The sequence below is a fragment of the Lepidothrix coronata genome, unplaced genomic scaffold, assembly GCF_001604755.1.
Source record: "Lepidothrix coronata isolate B3197 unplaced genomic scaffold, Lepidothrix_coronata-1.0 Scaffold46, whole genome shotgun sequence".
Taxonomy (NCBI): domain Eukaryota; kingdom Metazoa; phylum Chordata; class Aves; order Passeriformes; family Pipridae; genus Lepidothrix; species Lepidothrix coronata.
Genome location: NW_016690226.1, coordinates 4,908,841 through 4,928,383, shown reverse-complemented (window position 1 = coordinate 4,928,383; position 19,543 = coordinate 4,908,841). Strand labels below are relative to the sequence as shown.

Here is a 19,543-nt window from a genome sequence, read left to right as displayed (position 1 = left end):
GTGAAAATTTAATCTTCAGAAGATCTCCCTGTGATCCCAAGTTCCTACCTCTTCTATCTGGAGCTAAGACCCTCAGCTGAATTAGGTATTCCCACTGCCTCACATGTGTCTTGTGCCAGGGATGCTGGAGCATGCCTGAAACACAGTTCCCAACAGCTGCTATGAGCAAAGCTGCACCAGCACCTGTGTTAGGGTGCTGAGCTCCACAGACCATGGTGTGCTGGCTGTCTAAGACCTAGGTGCTTCAGTGCCTGGGAAGAGCCAGCCTCCAAACTTCAGTGAACACAGGCCCTCCCTGCTTCAGGCTGGATGTTTGGGCCAGGGTCTCCTGAGACCATTGTTACTCACACAACTGTGACAGCTTTTTTCAACCTTGTCCCAAGACTGTTTCAGAGCTGGTCCACCCTCCATTTTCCATGCTTCCCTACCCCTGTGCAGACAGCATACGTACAGAGATGGCGTTGATATCAGACTCATGTCCTCCAAAGGTCTGACGGCAGGCACCCTCCCGCACATCCCAGAGTTTGGCAGTAGCATCACAAGCCCCAGAGATAAAGAGTTTGAAGTCTGGGGAGACAGCCAAGCTCATACAGTCTCCGGTGTGTCCCAAGAACACAGTCTTCTGCTGCCCTGTCTCAATGTCCCAGAGCGCACTGTGCAGGGGGAGAAGAGAGAACTAGTCAACCCAGGCGAACAGTGTAGAGTAGGTCTACAGCTGGGCCAAAGGGCTGTCCCACTCGCAAGCAAAAGGAGGAGGGAAGCCACGGCTACAGCACGGAAAAACGGGTGATAGCATCCCTGGAGTCAGCTGTATACAACAAGAGATACCTTCACAGCTGTTGCTGGTGACACCTTTGCCAAAGCAGAGTTAAACTAAGGATGGGGGTTGTGAGGTTTGACCATATTCCTGTAACTGCAACAGTTGAAGGGAATACTGAGACGAGGTAAGAGTGACACAAAAAGCATGAACCAGCAAATGGCTGAAAAAGATCTGCTGTGGCCACGCTTGTAGGATGCACACCCCATGTTCACACTACAGCCAGGCAAGCAAGCCCTGTGTTACTCTGATCTCTGATGGAAATGCCACATCCTGACTCATCCTTGGTCAAGAGGTTCTTCCAAAGCAGGTGTTGGGATGGGATGGGGTGAATAAAGGCTCGGCATTGCTCAGAATCACAGCACAGCGAGAACTGAGAACCAGGAACAAAAGGCTCTAGGCACTAAGTCTGATGGTGTCCCTTGCACAGTGGGCAAGACTTGAGAAGTGAAGCACATTGGTGGGCTTCACATAAATTTAAAATGTTTTCTGTCCTTGGATAGCTGACACTGTGCTTTGTGAGAGCTGACAACATGGTCCCTACTGCTTCACCAGTTGACCTGCATCTTGACCTGGCATCAACTGGGAAAAGAAGCACCTGTTCTGCCCAGGGAGGAAGAACGGATCAGGCTTCTTAAGGTGTTCCGTGTGGCCTCCCTATACAGGAGAAATTCTTCCTTAATGGACTGCTGCAGAGCCTAAAGTCTGCGCTTGCTGATGTGTGCTCTGCCTCTAAGAGCCAGAGGTCACATCACTAGGACACAAAAGACAGCACTCACCACGTGGTATCTCCAGAGCTAGTCACAATACTGTTGTCATCAAGAAATCGGCAGCAGGAGAGGTATCCTGGGAAGCAGGAACAAGCAAATATGAGAAAAGGTACAGGGCTAGAAGGGTGAAGTTTGGAAGCAGGGGTTGCCCAGGTTGCAGGCAGGTGGTGGACACACCTGTATGGGCTGAGAGCTCCCTGCTCACTTTGACGTTGCCTTCACGAGACTTGAGGCTGTAGATGGAGCACACATTGTCAAGACCCCCACAGGCCACAAAATTCCCTGAGGGAGCATAGGCACAGGTCATGACCCAGGAAGAACGCAAAGGGATGGCATGAACCTGGGAGGACAAGAAACCGTGTCAGGACTCTTGACAGCAAAGGGAGCAGGGCAAGGGCAACAGCTGTGAGGGGACCCACTCCAGCATCCCCATTTGCTGCATCCACCTGACTCCTACCTTGTTAGTTGTGTATGTGTCCCACACAATCAGTTTCCCATCTTGTGAGGCACTGACCATAAGTCTGTGAGAGAGGAACAAGATCATGTTAGTAGCTGTCTTCCCATCAGAGCCTTCCTGCCCATCATGCCCCTGTGCTGCCCTGCATCCAGCAGATCAACAGCATTGCTCTCACTTGGAGTCTGTGGACCAGTGCAAGGCGTAGATCTTGGCCAGATGCCCCCGCAGGGTCCTTCGGGTCCGCATCTGGATGCGGCCAACAACCTCCACTCCAGAAACAATCTGAGAAAAGAGTGGTGGGACAGAAAATCAGTCTTGGACTGGCAGAAGCTTTACTGCTATCCATATCTCTGCCTTCTAACTCTGCTTCCCAGCTGGAGAGAGACCCCTTCAGAGTGGTGCTAGCTGACTCCCACACAGTTACCTGCCCAGCCATCCCTGTCCCTTACCTGAGCCAGTGTTGTGTCTGCACAGGCTTTCCGGGCATCCTGGAGAAGAGACAAGAGCAGGAAGGTGAGACAAAAGCTCAAACTGGTCAGCATCCAGTTCCCTGTGCTGCACCCTTTCTGTGGATCCTCCCACTGAACATCAGCTGCCTTGGAGACAGAGGTGACCCCAGGGATTCACTACACTCTTTGGAATCTTGTCCCCTCTTCTTTCCTTTCCCCTCCCACTCTTCCCCCACAACCATGCTGTGAAGATCTCCATTAGCACTTAAAGGGCTGTGGAGAACTGCATAGGGTTCCGAGTGTGTAGATGGAGAAAGCTCAACTCCAACTGGTGGCTGAGAAGGAAAGTTTGTTCGCATGGTGGGGGGATAGACACTCTCTCAGCAGTTTCACGACTGTTGCCAGCATTACCGCAATCTGCTTCTTCAGCTGCTCAGCCTCCTGCTTCATCTGTTCCATTTCCCCCATCTTTCTGACCTAGGGGTGGCTCCTTCACGTGGGGCAGCCTTGATTCTGGGGAGACAAATCAAAGGAGAGAAGTGTGAAGTAGAAAGGGCACTAATATGACTGATCAGTCATGCAAATGTAAACATAAAGTCTTAGTGACCATTTCTTGGTTGAATGCTTGGTAATGTTATCTTGTATCCAGTCAAAGCTCTTAGCATTTGGAAAGATCGTACTGGGCCTGATCAAAGGTTCAGTTGATCTTGTATCCTGCTTACACATACACATTGTGAAGCTGAAGAACTCCAGAGCCTCTTACTGTGGTTCTGGCCACACTTGTCCTCTCATTTTTAACCTCTCCATTCCAAGCCCTACCAAGTCCAGGTCCTCTTCATCAGGTTTTCCCTGTTCATGGCCAAGCTGTCCCTTGCAGCTCCAGGAGGAGAAAATTTGATGGGGGGAGCCCAGTGGCTATTTCCTGTTGTTTGTCCTAGGCAAAGCATCACCAGGCAAGACCCACTAAGTCTTTGACTACTAAGGAAATTTGGGGGCTGTTGAGATGCTCTCTCAAGATTCCCTTTTAGTTTTCCATAAAAAAAAAAAGTGGAAGCCTAGGGAAGGATCTAAGGATAACATAAGCTGAGAGTGGTATTTCTCCTACTTGCTCAGCTCCAGCTTTTCACTGACATCCAAAGCTAGAGCAGCATTACTGTATGGAAGTCCTTCATGGACTTTTCTTCTATGCATTTGTCCACACAACTTTTGTGCCCATGTTAAAGTTTAGCATCCTCAATACCCCATCATGATGACTTCCACAGATTGGTGGCAGACTGTGCAAAGAAGTTTCTGCTTCCATTACTCCCCAATGTCACTAATTCCACTTGGAGGTACCTATATTTTGAGTTGGAAGAATTAGCAAATGAATGGTCTCTATTCACCTCTGCATCACTTGGTATTTTATAGATTTTTGTCATATCTGTCTTCATTCATCTATTATCCAAACTGCAGAGCAAACTTAGTCATTCCTCCCATGTAAGCTGTTACATCCTATTACCTCTGTTGTTCTCGGAGCTCTTTTCAGTTGTTTACAGAGCATAGATGATATGTTTTTGCAGGGAGAGCAGTGAACCAGAACTGTAATCCATATTCAAGATGCAGGTGCACTGTATCATTATACAGCATCTCTGTTTTGTTCTCTCTTTCTTCACCAGTGATTCTACCATCTCCCATTCCTGTAGACAGACCTGGTCTTTAATTGCTTTGACATTTCTCCTGGATAGGTGTGTGTCCAGATGTGTTCCAGGTGTTGTTTTCATTAGAACCAGTGTTTTGCCCCTAGGCCAAGAAATGTTCCAGCAGCATTTGCAGAATTTCTCCTAGTCCCTGTGGGTCACACCACCTCCATCCCTCTCTGGCCTGTTGCCCGAAGGCCTCATTTCTTCCAGCCTGTGAAGCTTTGGGTCCAGCCATGCCAGTCTGCCCTCTTCTTTGTCCCATCTTTGCTTGCTGCTTCATTGAGCTCTTTGAGTTTCCCCTCACAAATTCTTTCCCCTGAACGTCTCCACAGCTTTCCTTTGATCCTCCATGCACAGTGAGTTTCTGAGTGGTAAATCATTCTTGTGGCATGGTGTTGAGTAGGAAAGACAAGGAGATACAGGTTTCCTGTACCTTCTGGGAGGTATCCCAGAGCTTATCCCAGCAGGAGTCTGTTTCAGGCTATACTTTGCAGAGAGTCTTGTGCCTGCTGCCTGCAAGGCTGGACAGAGCTACAGCACTGCTGACTCTACCCTGCTCCCTGCCCATGCACTGCACATGGGTGCTGGCCTGGTCTGCTGGCCCCAGCAGACAGTGAGGGAGCAGGAGAGGAATTTGGGACTGCACTGTCAGAGGCACATGCCACAGCAGTGGCCTGGGGCTGCCAGCCTCATCTATACTGAAGGATGGAAACAGATCAGCACCTGAGCTGTGCCCTTTACATTTTTTTTTATTTCTCTCAGAGCAGTGATGAGGAGTGTCCTCCCAGTAAGGACGCACAGCTGCACTCATTGAGTGACTGGCCATGAAAGCCCACATGCATGCAGTTCTCCTTTGGGAAGGGAATGGATACGCTACCCTTCTCTCAGCTAACTGAGAGGGGGGAGATGCTAGGGAAGGCCTTTCAGCTTTCAGTTGGAGGTTGCACATCCTCCTTATCCTGTGGTGTTTGTCCCTCAGTTTCAGTGTACAGAAAGGCTGTGAGACTGTGTCCAGCTGTGGTCGCTGCCTACTGACACCAAGTGGCACACCTGAACTTCCAGCCACCCTGCAGGGACCAGCAGGCCCACCCCAGAGTCCGCTGTGGCCCAAATCCTGACCTTTCTCAGTGCTCCTTGGGACTGATTCTACCTCCCCTCCATTAACACTAAGCGTTGGATTGCCTTTCCTTCTGGGTCACCTCTTCCCTCCAATTTTCCCCTTCCAGCCTCCTCTGCTTGGTTCCCAAGCTCTTCAGGCTGTTATTTCACATGCCTTTGGCTGAGATCATTGTCCATCCAGCTGCCCTTATCTGTCTTTGTAGACTTCTGGTTTTGCCTACGCAGACCCGCATGGGGATGGGAACCTTGTTCTGCCTTCCTTCCAGTTTCTGCCTCAGGTGAAGCTGACTGCACAAGTCCTCGTCGTTACCCATTGAATCCCAGTCATCCTTGTATTGCTTCTGCTCTTTTATTGCTCTCTTCCGTTGCCTGAGTGTTTCTCAACTCTAGCACTAGCACAGGAGTGCCAGTTCACAGCCTTCTCTGTAAAGCTGCACAACGAGATGAGGGGCTTTCGGAGCCAGTAGGCAGATCAAACGGCAGGGGCAGGATGTCGAGGACAGATAAAAAGGTCTAAATATAGAGAAGGTGCAGCTCAGGACTCTGTCCGAACCTTTAAATCCCTTTGAGGGAACACTCTAAATGAAGCTGGGAATTGTTCTCAGCCTCAGAAGGACAAGGAGCCTCAGATGAGTGATAATAATAGCTCCATCTTTGCCTGTCCCCTCCATCCATCACATCCCAGGGCAATTTGTGGAGAGTGAGTTACCCAGTCCCCAGCGTAGTGCAGCTGCCTCCCAGGAGGACTAAAGCAGGTGTGCAAAAGAGCAGCTCATCATGGTCACGTAAATTTAGAACAGGAAATGGGGGGAATCAAATGGGAGAAGAACAGAGGAAAGGAGAACAGAGTTTGGAGTTTGGCCAAGGCATGTTCCTGCCTTGACCAGCAGGACCTCAGGAATGCACATTTCTTGTGGATCCAAGGATCAGCTCATGGTTGCTCATGGCAGCTGTCCAGGCTGGTTTTAATGGGAGAGGCTTCTAAATGGTTCACACTCAGTCCTTTCTGGAAGTAAGGGCTCTTTCAGGTGAATGCTAAGCAGTAGAGGAAACCAAGACCTTAGGTACCTTTGGAAAAAGCAATTCACCACCATCAGCACAGCTATTGACAGGTGGACCTTGGCACCAGCACTGGTCCAGAGTTTTGACCCCTACAAGTATGACCAGAGAGCACGGCAGCCAAACAGAGCCTGGGCTCAGTCAGTTCATGCCGGCCCTGTTCTGAACTCTGCCTCAGCTGTGCTCATCCAGTTCACAGCTCTTGGCTTCTGAAACCACATTTCATTTCTTCTGCTCTCCAACATGACAGTTCTTTCCACTCCTGCCTTTTCCAACAAATTTTCTGAAGGCACCTGATGTAGCATTCCTGTCTGTGGGCAAACAAACCCATCCTGAGCCCTTGGGTGTCTGCTCGTAGCAGACCAAATGCCTCTACTGTGGTGTGAGGCACAGGGGAATCTGAAATCACCTGTCTTCTGCCTTTTGCTGCCATATCCCGTCTTTTTAGGGCAGTGGCTATATCCCTTGCACTATGCCATGGAAGGGGCCCAGCTTGCACCCTAGGGACTGTCCCACTAAGTCACCTGCATCACTCCCTTGGATCAGGGTGCAAGTTATCTATCCTCTGGGTAGCTTCCCCCACACGGGGGAGGGAGTGGTCCCTCTGTGGAATGTTGGGAGAGGGCTGTGAATGGAAAAGGGAAAGGTGCAGAAAGGAGGACTCGTTATTAACAAGCAGCATCCCTGGGTCTCTGTAATCCCTGACTAGCTTCGCAGACTCGCCCTGGTGACCCTGGGCTCCTTGCAGAGCCGGATACAGAGATGATCCCTCTCTCCTGTGATGGAGATCAAAGGTCAGGGTAAAATTACCCTGATCTGCTCCTTGCTTTTTGAGGGCTCCTTCTCTATCCAGTAAAGCAGTCAGCTGTGAAGAGGTGTGCTCGGGGCACAACAGGAGTGAGGACTGTGTACAGGTAGTGAGTGTCAGGTCCCTCAGCAGAGGTGTTACCCTCCTGCTCCAGTGTGAAAACTAGTGAGATTTACCTGCCAAAGGGAGAACAAGCAACCCCATCCCTGTGCAAAGACCCTCACCACTGTAAAGACATCTCAGCGCCAACCCCAAGTCCCTCCCCTCCATGATCTCAACCTTCCGCATCCTCTGATGGGATCAGCCCTTGTACAAATACTCCACAGAATCACACCAAGAAACTCAGGCTCCCAAATGCCTGATTCACCAAGGTGACCTCAGGCATCACAACAGGGCAGGGTACTTACCGGGATCTGTAGAATGAGGTGGGTTGTAGTCCCTTCTGGATGGCACCCTCACAGCTGCCTCCCCGGTGAGAACAGCTCCTCGCTGGCCAGAAGCCCCTTGTCCCTTTGCTTTCTCCAGTCAGTCCTGTTTGTCCACCCAGTGAGTCCCTTGCTCCCTCTCTGCTCCTCAGCCTCTCCCAGGACTGATCTCCCCATGGGGAGCTGGAAGGCTGTGGACGGGAGGGGTTGGGGGAGGGCTGATTCCAGGAGCAGCGTCAGGCAAATTAAATCAGACACCAGAGACTTGGGGAAATCGGATTGGGACGTAATGCAAAGCAGGTGGATGGGGAGGGGTGAAAAGAGAGAGTAGCACACTGTTCCTGAAGGGAAAGAAACCATCACAGGCGGATTTGACTCCGTTTATATCAGCAACAAACTAATAAAGTGAAGATTAGCCAGAACAGGCTTGGATTATCAGCCACTGGGGCAGGGCTTGCTGTACCTCACAGTCCACAGGAATTCCCATTTTCCTGGGGACAGCATGCTACGCATGTCCTGGGCAGGGCGGAAAGAGGAATGATGCCACCCACACAGGCCCTGATAAGGGAAAACCAATGCCAGGGCCGTCACACCCTCTCTGGGCAGCAAATGGGGCTCTGGATGGGGAAACTAGAACTGGGCACAGGGGTCCAGGGTGGCAAAAGATTTGGTGGCATGCCTTTTGGCAGCCACTTTAGTGGGATGCTGCAAGGGGATTATCTTGGCCTCAATCTCTTTTAATCTCTCCCGCGGCTTTGGCCCAAGCCCGAGATAAATACCTTTTAACGGATCTCATCTGACGTCAGGAGGCCATCAGTCTAATCACCCAAGCCACCTTTGGGCAAAGCAAGCCAGAGATGTGGACACTGGCCCCTCACTCTCCAACATGTCCTCACCAGGAAGGAACCACTCAGCACCCCCACATAAATCATCAGGATGGACATGTGAATACTAGGATGTGATGGACCCCTTGCCAGTGAGAAGGAATTTGAAATGCACACATCAAACGGTCTTTTTCCTGTGACCCTGGGGAGGATGGGAAGCAAAAAGAGTTGCCAATGCAGGTTTCCCAAGCTTGCATGTTAAGGAAGTGTCAGGATTCAGATTGAGGAGAGACTTCCCTTTCCACAGAGCAGGGGCCCTGTGTCAACGGTGATGAGGGGATCACTCATCCACCTACCTCTTACACCACTGACCTGGCCCTACAGATTTCTTCCACTTGAACTGTAGCTGAGGTCTCCATGCACAACTCATCAAGGCCTGAGTATGTCATGACCACAGATTGATCTCTGGCTCTAATGCTTCCCAGGAAAAGGGTCACTGCTCTTTTTGATACTCCATATCCACCCCATTCAATTCCTATTTGGCTACAAAATAATCCCATCTCGGGACACTAATCTCCCAGGCAGTGACAGCAGATTGTCTTTCTATCAGGGTGGAAAATGATAAACAAAATCTCTCTTCTGCTTTCAGGGACAATTTAGTGCATGGAGAGAGAAAACACAAACAAACAAAAAAAAAAAGAGAGGCTTTGCTGCAGAGAAACGTGAACATATAGTGCTTTTTCTTAAAGGCACTCCTCACCCTTTCCATGCTAGTCATGGCCAAACTCACTTTCTCTCATCTAGGCAAACACTGATTTCTTTCAGCGAGCACTCAACCCCCTTCCATTATTTGTTAATTAAATTTCCATCAGCAACAAGTGTACACGTCTCCCTCGTGGTGTACAGACTCCAGCTCCCACCAATATCTGTGTCCAGCATTTCGCTTTTATTCCATATATTCACAGTTCCTCACCTTCCCTGTCTCAGACCAGTGGTGAGGTTCTGGAATCTGCAGGTGCCTAGGAAAGTCAAAGGCTTCAGTTTTGAATTCCTAAATGTGAGACAGCCCTTCCTGAAAGACTCCAGGCTCCTCCTCCCCCTTTCAGATTTAGCCCTGGATGACCAAAAAGTTGGCACTGAGAGGAGTGGGGTGAGAAGACCTTATCTTCTTACTTCTGAGTGACACAAACTGGTGAGGCAGTGAAAAAAGTTCCAGGTGCCGCTGACTTCCACACTCTGCCCTTCTCCCATTTTTCAGCTGCTGGAACACCACAGAGAAGAAAGCTGCATCCCTTTCCATCACTACAGCTCTAGCATGCTACTACACTGCTCCAGGCCTCGATGGTCCCGGTCCTACCATGACCTGCCAGGCCATGGTGTGTGCCAGTCCTGCCCTCAGGGCCCTGCGTACTCAGAACTCATCTCTGGCCCGCAGCACCTTGGGGTGCTGCTTGCTGTCTGAGCCAGGCTTCTGTCTCCGATTTGCAGGCTTGGTTCCACTGTTGTGAACAGGAGGCTCTGAGGAGGATCTGCTGCTGCGATCAGTCCCCCGACGTTTTTCTCCATCAAGCCGGTCCTGCTCCACAGCCTTCTGCTCCATCAGCTCCTCTGCCTTCACCCGTTCCTGCAGCCATATAGACAGAGAAGATGTGAGCCCCTTCCTGCTGGGGTCTCGGCTCTGCTCACAGGGGCTCACAAGGCACATCATGTCTTTGCCACATCCATCCAACCACCCCAGAGCCCATTCTCTCCTGCAGGACCCATCACAGGCCGGCCCCTCCACCACACACCTTGTCAGAGGGCAATCAACCCCCAGTTGCTGCGCTAGGCCCTGCCCCAAGGGAAAGCCCAAAAGCTATTCCTCAGCAGGATTTGATCTCACTTGGAGGTACTTGTATTTGTTTCTTTAGCATGGTCCTTCACCTGCTCCGCGTGCTCCCGGGAGTGTGTGTACCAGAGAGCAATGGCACAGCGCCTTCCGCGGCTCACTGCCCACACGCCGTGGGGGTTCTCCTTGCCAGAGCTGAAGGCCACCAGCCTCCCGCACTTAGGATGCACCTCGGCCTGCCAAGAGAGAGAAAAGACCATGAAGCCATCAGTCCCCTGCTCTGAAGCACAGAGTCTTTCTACAGAGGTGGCACTGCCTCTGGGAACATGGAAGAGCAGAGAGCTGCTAAGCATCCACGGCCAGTCTTGTGAGCAAGGTAGACCTTGGAGAGGGGCAGAGAGAATCAAAAGGACAACAAAGGTCACAGACACCCACAGACTGGAAGAGCCTGGAAAATCTCAGCTAGGAAAGAGTTAACCTCTCCTCCGTCTGAGATTTGCCTCGATTTGCCTTTAGCTGTACGTATTTGAATCTGCCACAGCATCAGCACTGGACTGTTTTTGGAATGGTGGGATCCAATAACCAAATAGTTTCCTCCCACCCAGTCTCACCCTCAGTCCTCTCTCCTTCTTTTGGCCAGTCCCAGACTTACTGTGACAGTCACAGTGTCCACTTCAGTGAAGAAAAGGCCCCCACCTTGGAAGTCATCATTGAGGTAGAGAATGCCACTGTGGACAAAAAGGAAGAGTACATATGAGCTGAGAAGCTTATTCCTCCCAGGTACTTCCCCATGCTCCTTGTCACAGGAGGCTGTGGATACCACACATGCAAAAAGTGAACAGACCAGTTACCAGGAGAATCCATTTGAGGGTGTTAAATACAGCAGTGCCTAGCTCAGGGGAGTCCCTGAGCTGCAAGGGAGGCTGGGAGAGTGTGCCAGGGAATTAGCTCTATGCACTTGTCCCGTTTTCTTTTGTTTTTTCTTAATCCTCTGCAGTGTGCAGAGGCATCTGTGGCACTGCTGTGACAATGCTCAGGGCTTGACAGACCCTGGTTCTGACCTGGCATAGCGTTGTTTATGTTTTAGGGTTGGGAATAATCCAGTGTCTGGAAGAAGAGACTGATCAGCAAAGAAAGCCATGTCTTAACAGCCACGGAATTTCAAGGTAACATAAGAATGATCAAAAAGAGGCTTGGTGCATAGAAAAAAGAAAATTAAAACAAATTTATTTACTAAAGTTACACAAAAAGAGAAGTAGTAAGGTCGCTGTGCAGCACAGGTGAGATTACAGTCAACTAGGTGAAAGAATGGACCACAAACTGTGTGAGTTCCTCTTGGTATTCAATGAAGCTGATAGAAAACTTCAGAGGAACAACAGAGGCTCTTAATTAATGGGACTGGGGTAAAGAAATAGAAATCAACACTGTGGCTGCTGAAGCAATGTTAAGGATATAAAGGCAGTGAGAGGATTACCAACCCTGAAACCCAGGAAGTTACAGCTCTTCTGCCATAGAGTTTTAATAAGGCTGAGAAGCCAGGGGGGAACATGAGTGGAGAAAAGCAAGGAGAGCTCTTACATGTACAAAGGGACAGGAAGGTAAGGATAACGGTTGAAGCCTAAACAGGCCTGTTATCCTGACCTCAATAGTCTGCAGGGCTTTAGACTCCACTACTGAGGAGAAGGGTAATTGGAGCACAAGAGGTAAATGGAAAATGGTCTTAAAATGTAACACAGGGGTACTAAAAACAGATTGGGCTAGCCACATGGTATTTGACAAAACAGTTGATTTTTCCAGGGAAAGACTACATGCTCAATCTCAGCAGTCTGGACTCTGGTAAAAGTATTCAGAATGGTGCCACTGGAGCAATTCCTAATGAATTCAGAGAAGGTGAAGAAGAGCACGTGAACAGCACACAGTGACCAGTGCGCTGCTGGCACCAAAAGGAGCAGTGTTCACTTGAAGGAGCATCGCTATGACTCTTGGGCCCTGGGTCCAATCCTATTCAACAGTATCATTAATGACTATAGCACAAATACACAGAAGAGGCCCAGGAAGTTTGGAACACAGGGACTGACTTAATTCAAAAAGATACCAGAAGAGCTCAGCCCTTGTGAGCTCACCAGCCCTTGGTTAGTCACAACTCAAACAGCAAGAGGACAGGGATACTCCTGAAAATAGCTCAGTGGCATAGATTCCAGGAAGGTATTTTACCATACATTCAAGTGGAAGTCAGAGAATTCAGGGAGGAATGAAGTGACAGGATGGCTTTCTCCCAGGAAGGACAGAGACCTAACCAGTTACATGACAAAGCCTGGTAACTTTACAATCTGATTATACCAAGTCAACACCTGTATCAGAAGGGAAACAACTCAATGATACTGGAATTCCCTTCAAGTCCCACATTCTTGCCATAGGCTGCTTAGAGATTTCTGCTCTGCATACAGCTACCACTCAAAGAAAAGACAAATAAGATTTCTGGATGCTCAAGGATAGAATGGTGAGTAGCAGGGTATCAGCTGTAGTGAACTGACCTCATCTGGCTGCAGTGTGCAACAACTGGTATCATCATTAAAATGTATTTCACGTTCTTGCACATAAGAGTAACAAAATCTGCCACAGGCTGGAAAAAGCATAAACTCTCACAAAGAATGGAAAAACCCAGTACAAAGTATTGGCAGTGAATCTTGAGAGAGGTGAACAGAGAATAGTCACCAAGGTACACTGACTGCCCAAACAAAGGAATTCTGAGGAGCTTGATTATCCCTCTCCAGTAATGCACAGAAGACTGTAAAAGATGGAACTCGACTAGAAGAAACAGACTATCTAAAGAGTTGGCAGTGGTAGCCCCACAAGACAACAATTTGATATCATGGTTCTAGTCCGTGCAGCCTCCTACCCCCATTCTGATCTCTGTTAAAGCTGGCTCTGAGAAGTAAGGAGGGAAAAAGGGCAGGTCTTCTTCCCAGCCTAGGGAAGGTGCCTCACACCTTCTTCTGAAGGCACTGATGCAGCCTTCTGCCTGATGCTACAGTCCTGGATGGCTTTGAGCCAAAAACCCATCACCTGGTTTCTATAAGCTAAGCTCATCCTCTGATAGGGCCAGGGAGATGCTCTGATCTCTACATGATCTAATGCAGGTTCTCTTACCTGTAGTCCCTGTATACATAGGCAGGTGGTTCTTTCCAGCACTCTTGCCCCTCAGGATCCAAGAGACAATTATCAGCATGGACAGGATGACTAAGATCCATGCGACCTTCCTGTTGCCCTGAAAAGTTACAAAAATAAATATGGGAGTTTTTGGTTTCAAGAAAGAGTAAGTCAGAGAAAAAGGGGCACAGTGAGAGTAAACAGAAGACAGTCTCCTGAGAGCACATGGCTGGAACTGAGGAGACTCTCCAGGAGACAGGGACTAACAGGATGAAAGATTCTTTACCATCTACTGCCGTGCGACACACAAGGTGTGTGAACGAAAAATGGAGTTTCTTTCCAGGGGTAAAATAGGACTCTATGATTTTCCGAGATTTCTCACTAGCCTGCAGAAGCAATTTCGCGTCTCTCCAGTCCACGTCCCCATTTTGGGCCAGCTACAAGTGAATAACAGGTCTGTTAGAATACTTACAAAGACACTCTAAGAATGATACACGTACACAGTACAGAAGAGGCCCCTGTAAAGCCCTGTGGTCACTCAGGTAAGAAAAGGACACGTTTTCTCATTTAAAGATAAGCCAGGAGTAGAGCTATACACTACAGCAGTTTTTTCCTTTGCCACGTGAAGCCACATCTGGAATGCATCATCATTTTGGGTCTCCCACTACACACAGGATACAAGTAGACTGGAATGAGTCTTCAGTGAAGTGTCTTTAGATGACAGGAGTGTTAGAGCACATGACTTAGAGAAAGAGGCTGAAAGATCTGGGATTCTTCAGCCTAGAGAAGGCCAAAGGAAGATCTAACTACACTCTCTTGTCACATAACAGAGAAGATGGAGACAGACTCTTCTCAGAGACACACACTGAGAAGAGGCAACAGACAAAAGCTGCAGCAAGGGAAATTTGGGCTGGATATAAAGAAAAATTTCATCCTCACAAGAGTGGTACAGCACCAAAAAAGGTGCCCAGAGAGGCTAGGGAATCTCCACCCTTGGAAATGTTCTGGACTTCCCTATGCAAAGTCTTGAGGGATCTCATCTAGCTTTGGAATTAGACATGCTGCAAGCAGGGGGTCAGATTACAGACCTCCAGAGGCTCCTTCTACCTTAATTTATTCTCCAATTCTAAGGTAAGCATGTCTGTAAGTTTACCACACAGGGACAAGTAGCATTCCTGAAACCATGCCTCACATGAGAGAAAGCACATGTACAACATGCCTAAAGGTGATCATGGAGGAATCAGATCAGAGGAGACCTCATGTGTTATGAGGGAGAAAATACACCCATGACACCATACAGAGTGCAATTCACAGAGGAAAATGCTCAGGTGGTGAACACTTCTTCTGGACAATCAGGAAGGTGGCAGACTCACAGAGCCACTTTACCTGCATGGCCTTCAAAACAGTTAACCCTTCAAATCTCTCATGTGGGGTGTGAGGGGACCGTCTTGCCCGGTAGCCATCTCCTGCTTCTCCTGCTGCCTGGAATAGAAGGATAGAGATGACATGCATTAGGCTGCCATCTCTCCTCCATGGAAATCCTACCACCCTGCCTGCTAAGGAGGATGCATACAGGACCTCTTACAGGACTCTGGCCTCACCTTTGTCAGTCGGAGAAGGTCCTTACACTCAGACTCCGTCAGCACTCTGTCAAACACAACCCTCTGGGTTCCATTCATCTGGTGGGAATCCATCGTGACAGCAATACCCTCAAAAGGCAAAGGGCCTGTTGAGAAGCAAGTACAGATAGGCATGAGCAAGCTTTGGACAAGGAGCCCTCAGCCTGGATAAGGATGTGGAGAGGCACTGTACATTCTCTGAGAAGACAGGACAGTTCCCTAGAAGTGCCCATTCCTCGCAGACCCGGGCCACTTGCACCCCTTGCATGCTTCAGGGGAACCAGAGCATCAGCGGGGAAGCTGGGCTACAGCGCGTGCTCAGGAGCCAGCAGAAACCTGGGGCTTGCTGGGAGAGCAGCAGGGAGGTGGGGAAAGTTGAGTGCACTGTGGATCGCAGCAGCAGAACAGGTCCAGCCTACTGGAGTGAGACTCTGGAGAAAAGAAACAGGTAAACACCTTCATCAACCCTCCTTTCGATCACATATCTTACTCCAGAATACTCTCCAGTGAATCTTTCTTCAGTCTCAAAGAGAAGCAATGGGTACTAGTTGGTGATTTGGTCTTTTGATATTTGGCCTTTTTTTCTACCCCCTCTGACCTCTGGATGGTCAGGAATGCCAAGGCACTCAGGCCCTCAGAAGGATCTGCTCTCACATGTGCCACAGCAGAGTACCACTTGGGGTCATTTTAAGCAAAGACTCCAGGACAGAGGCCTGCAAGAGGCTGTGTGTCCATGCATAATAGGGACCAGCAAGAACACAAGACTCTGCACTGCAGTCTATATCATTCAGCCACAAACCATTTAGAATTCTGTTTTTCAGGGAAAGACTTGCCCAAGCCGAATCGTCTGTTTCCACTTTCCATTTCCCGGCCCCTCCCTCCTTGTCCCCTTCAGAAAAATGTTGTTCGAAGTTGTGCTGGTGGAGTTGAACCAGGTTTGGTGTAGACACTCCTGCCACCCTGAACAGGAAACTGCACGTCCACAGGCTTGTCACGTATTCAGGCTGCTCTCAGCATCTCCAGCCACAGTGCTCTTTGAGTTCCCATCCCAGAGATGTACGCAGTGAGATTTTGCAAGATTACACATGCATCAAAGAGGGAGAAAAGAAACAGTGAGAAGACTTGCTGAGCCATTCAAGTCAGTCTGCATCTATGCTAGCATTCAAATGTCTGAGGATGGAAGAAAAGACAGCAATTAGTCTGACTAAGCCCGGCTGACTGCATCCAAGGCCTTCTTCAAGCTCTTTTACTCACCCCTCTTCTCCCTCTCTTCCATATCCAGACTTTCCTCTTTTTGCTTCTCCTGATCCTCTCTCGGGAGCAAGGGAAAAAACAGAGACCAGGGCTGTCAGTACACAGAGCTGACAGCTGCCTAACCCTCCTCTGTGGTAGCATTTCACACCCTTCTTGTTCCTGTTCTGCTCATTTCTCTAGGTACTACTGCTCCTTGGACCATCCCCTAAACTTGTATTTCAGTCCTAGTCAACTTGTCCAATCTTACCTGTATTTCTCCTTTAGGTTTTCAGGAATAAGCTCATCTGGAGTCCAAAGATCCTGTAGGAACACATGGAGGTGGTTCAGTACACAACAAACTTCTCACACAGTGGATCATGTCAAACAGCCAGTCCCTTGACCTACTTCTCCAGTGAATACCAGACCAACAGTTCTGGACCACTTCTCAGGACAGATAGATTGAGCCAATGCATATGGTTACAGCAGCAATTTCAAATTAACTTCAGTCCTGGAGCAGTGGAAAGGCCTTAAAGACCCACCTCATAAGGACTTTGGGGTCCTTCTCCTCAGCATCTGATCCTTTCTGGATCATTTCCTACTCAAGTGAATTCTGGCAACTGTCTTGGTGAAATCAGGGCAGGAAGATTAAGAGGATACTGTTACTTACAGGGTCATTAAAAGTTTCTCCTAGATGTTCCACTGAATAATAAATCAACTTCTTCTCCATCAAAGATCTCTGCACATAGTGTTGAATATTCTAAGGAAGAAAAGACTGTCAAACAACCAGCTCACTAAAGATAACGCCATCCCTGCCCAGGCCGAAACTTGCCCAAACACACTGCTGTGCACTATTAAAGCGCAGTTTTGTCCTGAAGGGACACTGACTGTGACAGACTATAAGTAAACTCAGGCTCGTTTCTTCAGTCCTGGGGTTGGCACACATCTGCAGTGAAACACATTTCCCTTTTTGCCTCCTGGACTGCAATCCTATGGTACGGGACAGGAGAGGGTCAAGAAGTACAGACCTGGAGTTGTAACTACCTGTCTGGCTGTAACAGCTGTGTCCTCTCCCAGTTCTGTGCGATACTGTTTCATTTTCTCCAACATGGGCTCATCCGTGGGATAGAAAAGCAAGTAGGAAGCAGCACATTCAGCAGCTAGTGTCTGGTTCCCAACTTGGGCAGGGACAGAAGAGAACAAACATATATGTCTCTGAAAGACTTGACTTGAGCAGCAAATGTGTATAGGCCAGCAGCACTCAATGTCTTAGTCAGGATCTGGCAGCTGGCCTTATACCAAGTACACATCAATCCCTGCCTAGCTGGGCCTCTACCCAACGATGGGCAGAGAATACAGAAAATGAACCTTTAATACTTATTGTGAGCTCGTTCACAAGAGACAGAGAAAAAAAGTAAATATTTGAAAGAGAGATGGTCCCACCTCCATCATGCAACAGACACGATGAGGGGTCTGAGGCTTCTTTGGGTCTGACAGAGCAGATAAGAGACAGTTGGGTCAGTGTGGGAAAGAGCAGGGGTATGCAAGAGAAGGGCTGAGGGATGTGTGCAAGTGACATAGTGACAGGATGGCCAGTGTCATGACAGGCCATCAGTTCAGCAAGGGCAGGTAGGGCTGGCTCAGAAGGAACACGACTGCTGACATGAGATGCACGTGTAGGCCCTAGATCGGAAGTGGGGGCCTGATCTGGAGCCATGTACTGAAAAGGAAGGTATAAAACCACACAAAATAGCTGGAGAAAGGACTTGAAAAGGAGTGTGTTGAAGGAAAGACATGGGAACAGCCCCATATTACAGAAGCTGCGCAAGGAGACTGAAGCAGACCAAAAAGGACCTCTCCCAAGGTGGCCACAGGCTCGAGCAAGAGAAGAGAGATTTTGGGAAGAGTCAGTGGGCAGACAGGACTAGATCTCAGGTCAGCGTGCCACTTTTTCCCATGACATGCTGCCCTGCAGGACCAGAGACAAAGGGGAAGTGTAGGAGTGCCACAGCATAACCTGCTGGGTTGTGGCTCTGCTCACCTTGATTGTAGGCAAACTGCAGTAAATCAAGATGAGAGGGTATGAAATCTTCCGTGGCAGAAATCCGCCCCGGCTTTGTGGCAATTTCAAGGACACACTGCTGTCTGCACTTCAAAACCTGAATATAATGGGCTGTAAGAGAGAGGAACAAGAAAGGCAGTAGCCTACACTTCTTCCAGACGGGAGTGCTGGGAGATGGCACATGTCCAGCGTGCGGAGCACAGCCTTCCTACCCAATCCTCTGTGCTTTTAACACTACCTGCAATGGCTTCATACAGCCCAGGTTGCATGTCCTCCTCCTCGTCCTCATCCTCCCACGGCCCTTCACACAGGGCACGACAGTCCTCCAGTGCTGACAGGGCCTCTGTGAGTGACTCCTCCAGCTTGGCCATGGCCAGCACGTACTCATCTGCATCGTAGTGCTGCACACCAGCCTCATATGCTTCCTGTGAAGGACAGATCCAGGTCCCGTCATCAGTGTGGGTGACACCAAAGGATGCCCCAAGACTTTTGAGTCACTCACAGGATGGTGCTGAAATATGGGGGCCTGCCTGGTCAGTGTGTCACCACGCAGTGACAGCAAATCTTACGGACTTAAGCCAAATAACTGTCCAAAAAGTCTCCGTGTCACACTTGCAGTGGTTTGTCTTCACCTTGAAGAGAAGGCTCCAGGGAGACCTTCTTGCATTCTTTCAGACATAAAGGGGTCTGAGCAAGTCTTTTGACCAAGGCCTGCAGTGACAGCACAAGGGGCTACAGTTTTAAACTGAGAGTTTTGATTGGAGATAAGCTACTTGTTGGATGGGAGATAAAATACTTGTTATGAGGACTGTAGTGAGACACTGGAGCAGGTTGCCCTGAGAACCTGTGGATGCCCTACCCTGGGAAGTGTTCAAGGGCAGGTTGGATGGGGCTTTGAGCAACCTGGTCTAGTGGAAGGTGACCCTGCCCATGGCAGGGGGCTTGGACTAGGTGATCTTTATGATTCTATGTATGGGGGCCCTGTATGAAGCCATGGCCTTTGTGTGGGAACAGACCAGAGTCCCAGACTGGTCCCTAGGATGGAATAAGAGCTGCTAATGTCTGGCTCTGCACTGAGCCCTCACCCAGTGTGGCATGGCCTCCAGATCCCGGAAGCTGTTTGACTTCACCCCTGACATACGCTGGTACTTCTCGATGTCCTCCCGCATTTGGAGATGCTGGGGATTAGCGACGAAGAAGGTGTGAGCGGCAGACACGGCCTGATCCAGCTTCTTCAGCTGTGGAGA

General features: G+C 49.3%; 3 protein-coding genes across 3 annotated transcripts in view; 1 reads left to right on the top strand and 2 right to left on the bottom strand.

The window, feature by feature from the left end:
* Window positions 1-239, top strand: part of CDCA3 (cell division cycle associated 3) — a 6,152-nt gene extending 5,913 nt beyond the window's left edge. The window contains exon 6 of the mRNA XM_017814604.1: window positions 234-239. Within this exon, the coding sequence (XP_017670093.1) occupies window positions 234-239 (6 nt within the window). The remainder of the gene's footprint in view (window positions 1-233) is intronic.
* A 185-nt stretch (window positions 240-424) lies between these two features.
* On the bottom strand, window positions 425-7,687 carry GNB3 (G protein subunit beta 3). The gene is made up of 8 exons (XM_017814603.1): window positions 7,566-7,687; window positions 2,905-3,006; window positions 2,494-2,532; window positions 2,220-2,326; window positions 2,045-2,108; window positions 1,765-1,927; window positions 1,597-1,663; window positions 425-653 (listed from the first exon to the last, which is right to left on the bottom strand). The coding sequence occupies exons 2-8, from the start codon at window positions 2,959-2,961 to the stop codon at window positions 425-427; spliced, it is 726 nt and encodes a 241-aa protein (XP_017670092.1). The 5' UTR covers window positions 2,962-3,006; window positions 7,566-7,687.
* Window positions 7,688-9,338: 1,651 nt separating this feature from the next.
* P3H3 (prolyl 3-hydroxylase 3) lies at window positions 9,339-19,540 on the bottom strand (the record flags this gene model as incomplete). The annotated part of the gene is made up of 14 exons (XM_017814602.1): window positions 9,339-10,031; window positions 10,331-10,471; window positions 10,888-10,963; window positions 13,386-13,503; window positions 13,672-13,822; window positions 14,772-14,867; window positions 14,987-15,111; window positions 16,259-16,317; window positions 16,506-16,558; window positions 16,905-16,994; window positions 17,279-17,412; window positions 18,276-18,407; window positions 18,535-18,721; window positions 19,382-19,540. Coding segments are annotated over 14 exons (1,734 nt in total), but the record flags the coding sequence as incomplete, so codon positions are not given.
* Window positions 19,541-19,543: the final 3 nt, after the last annotated feature.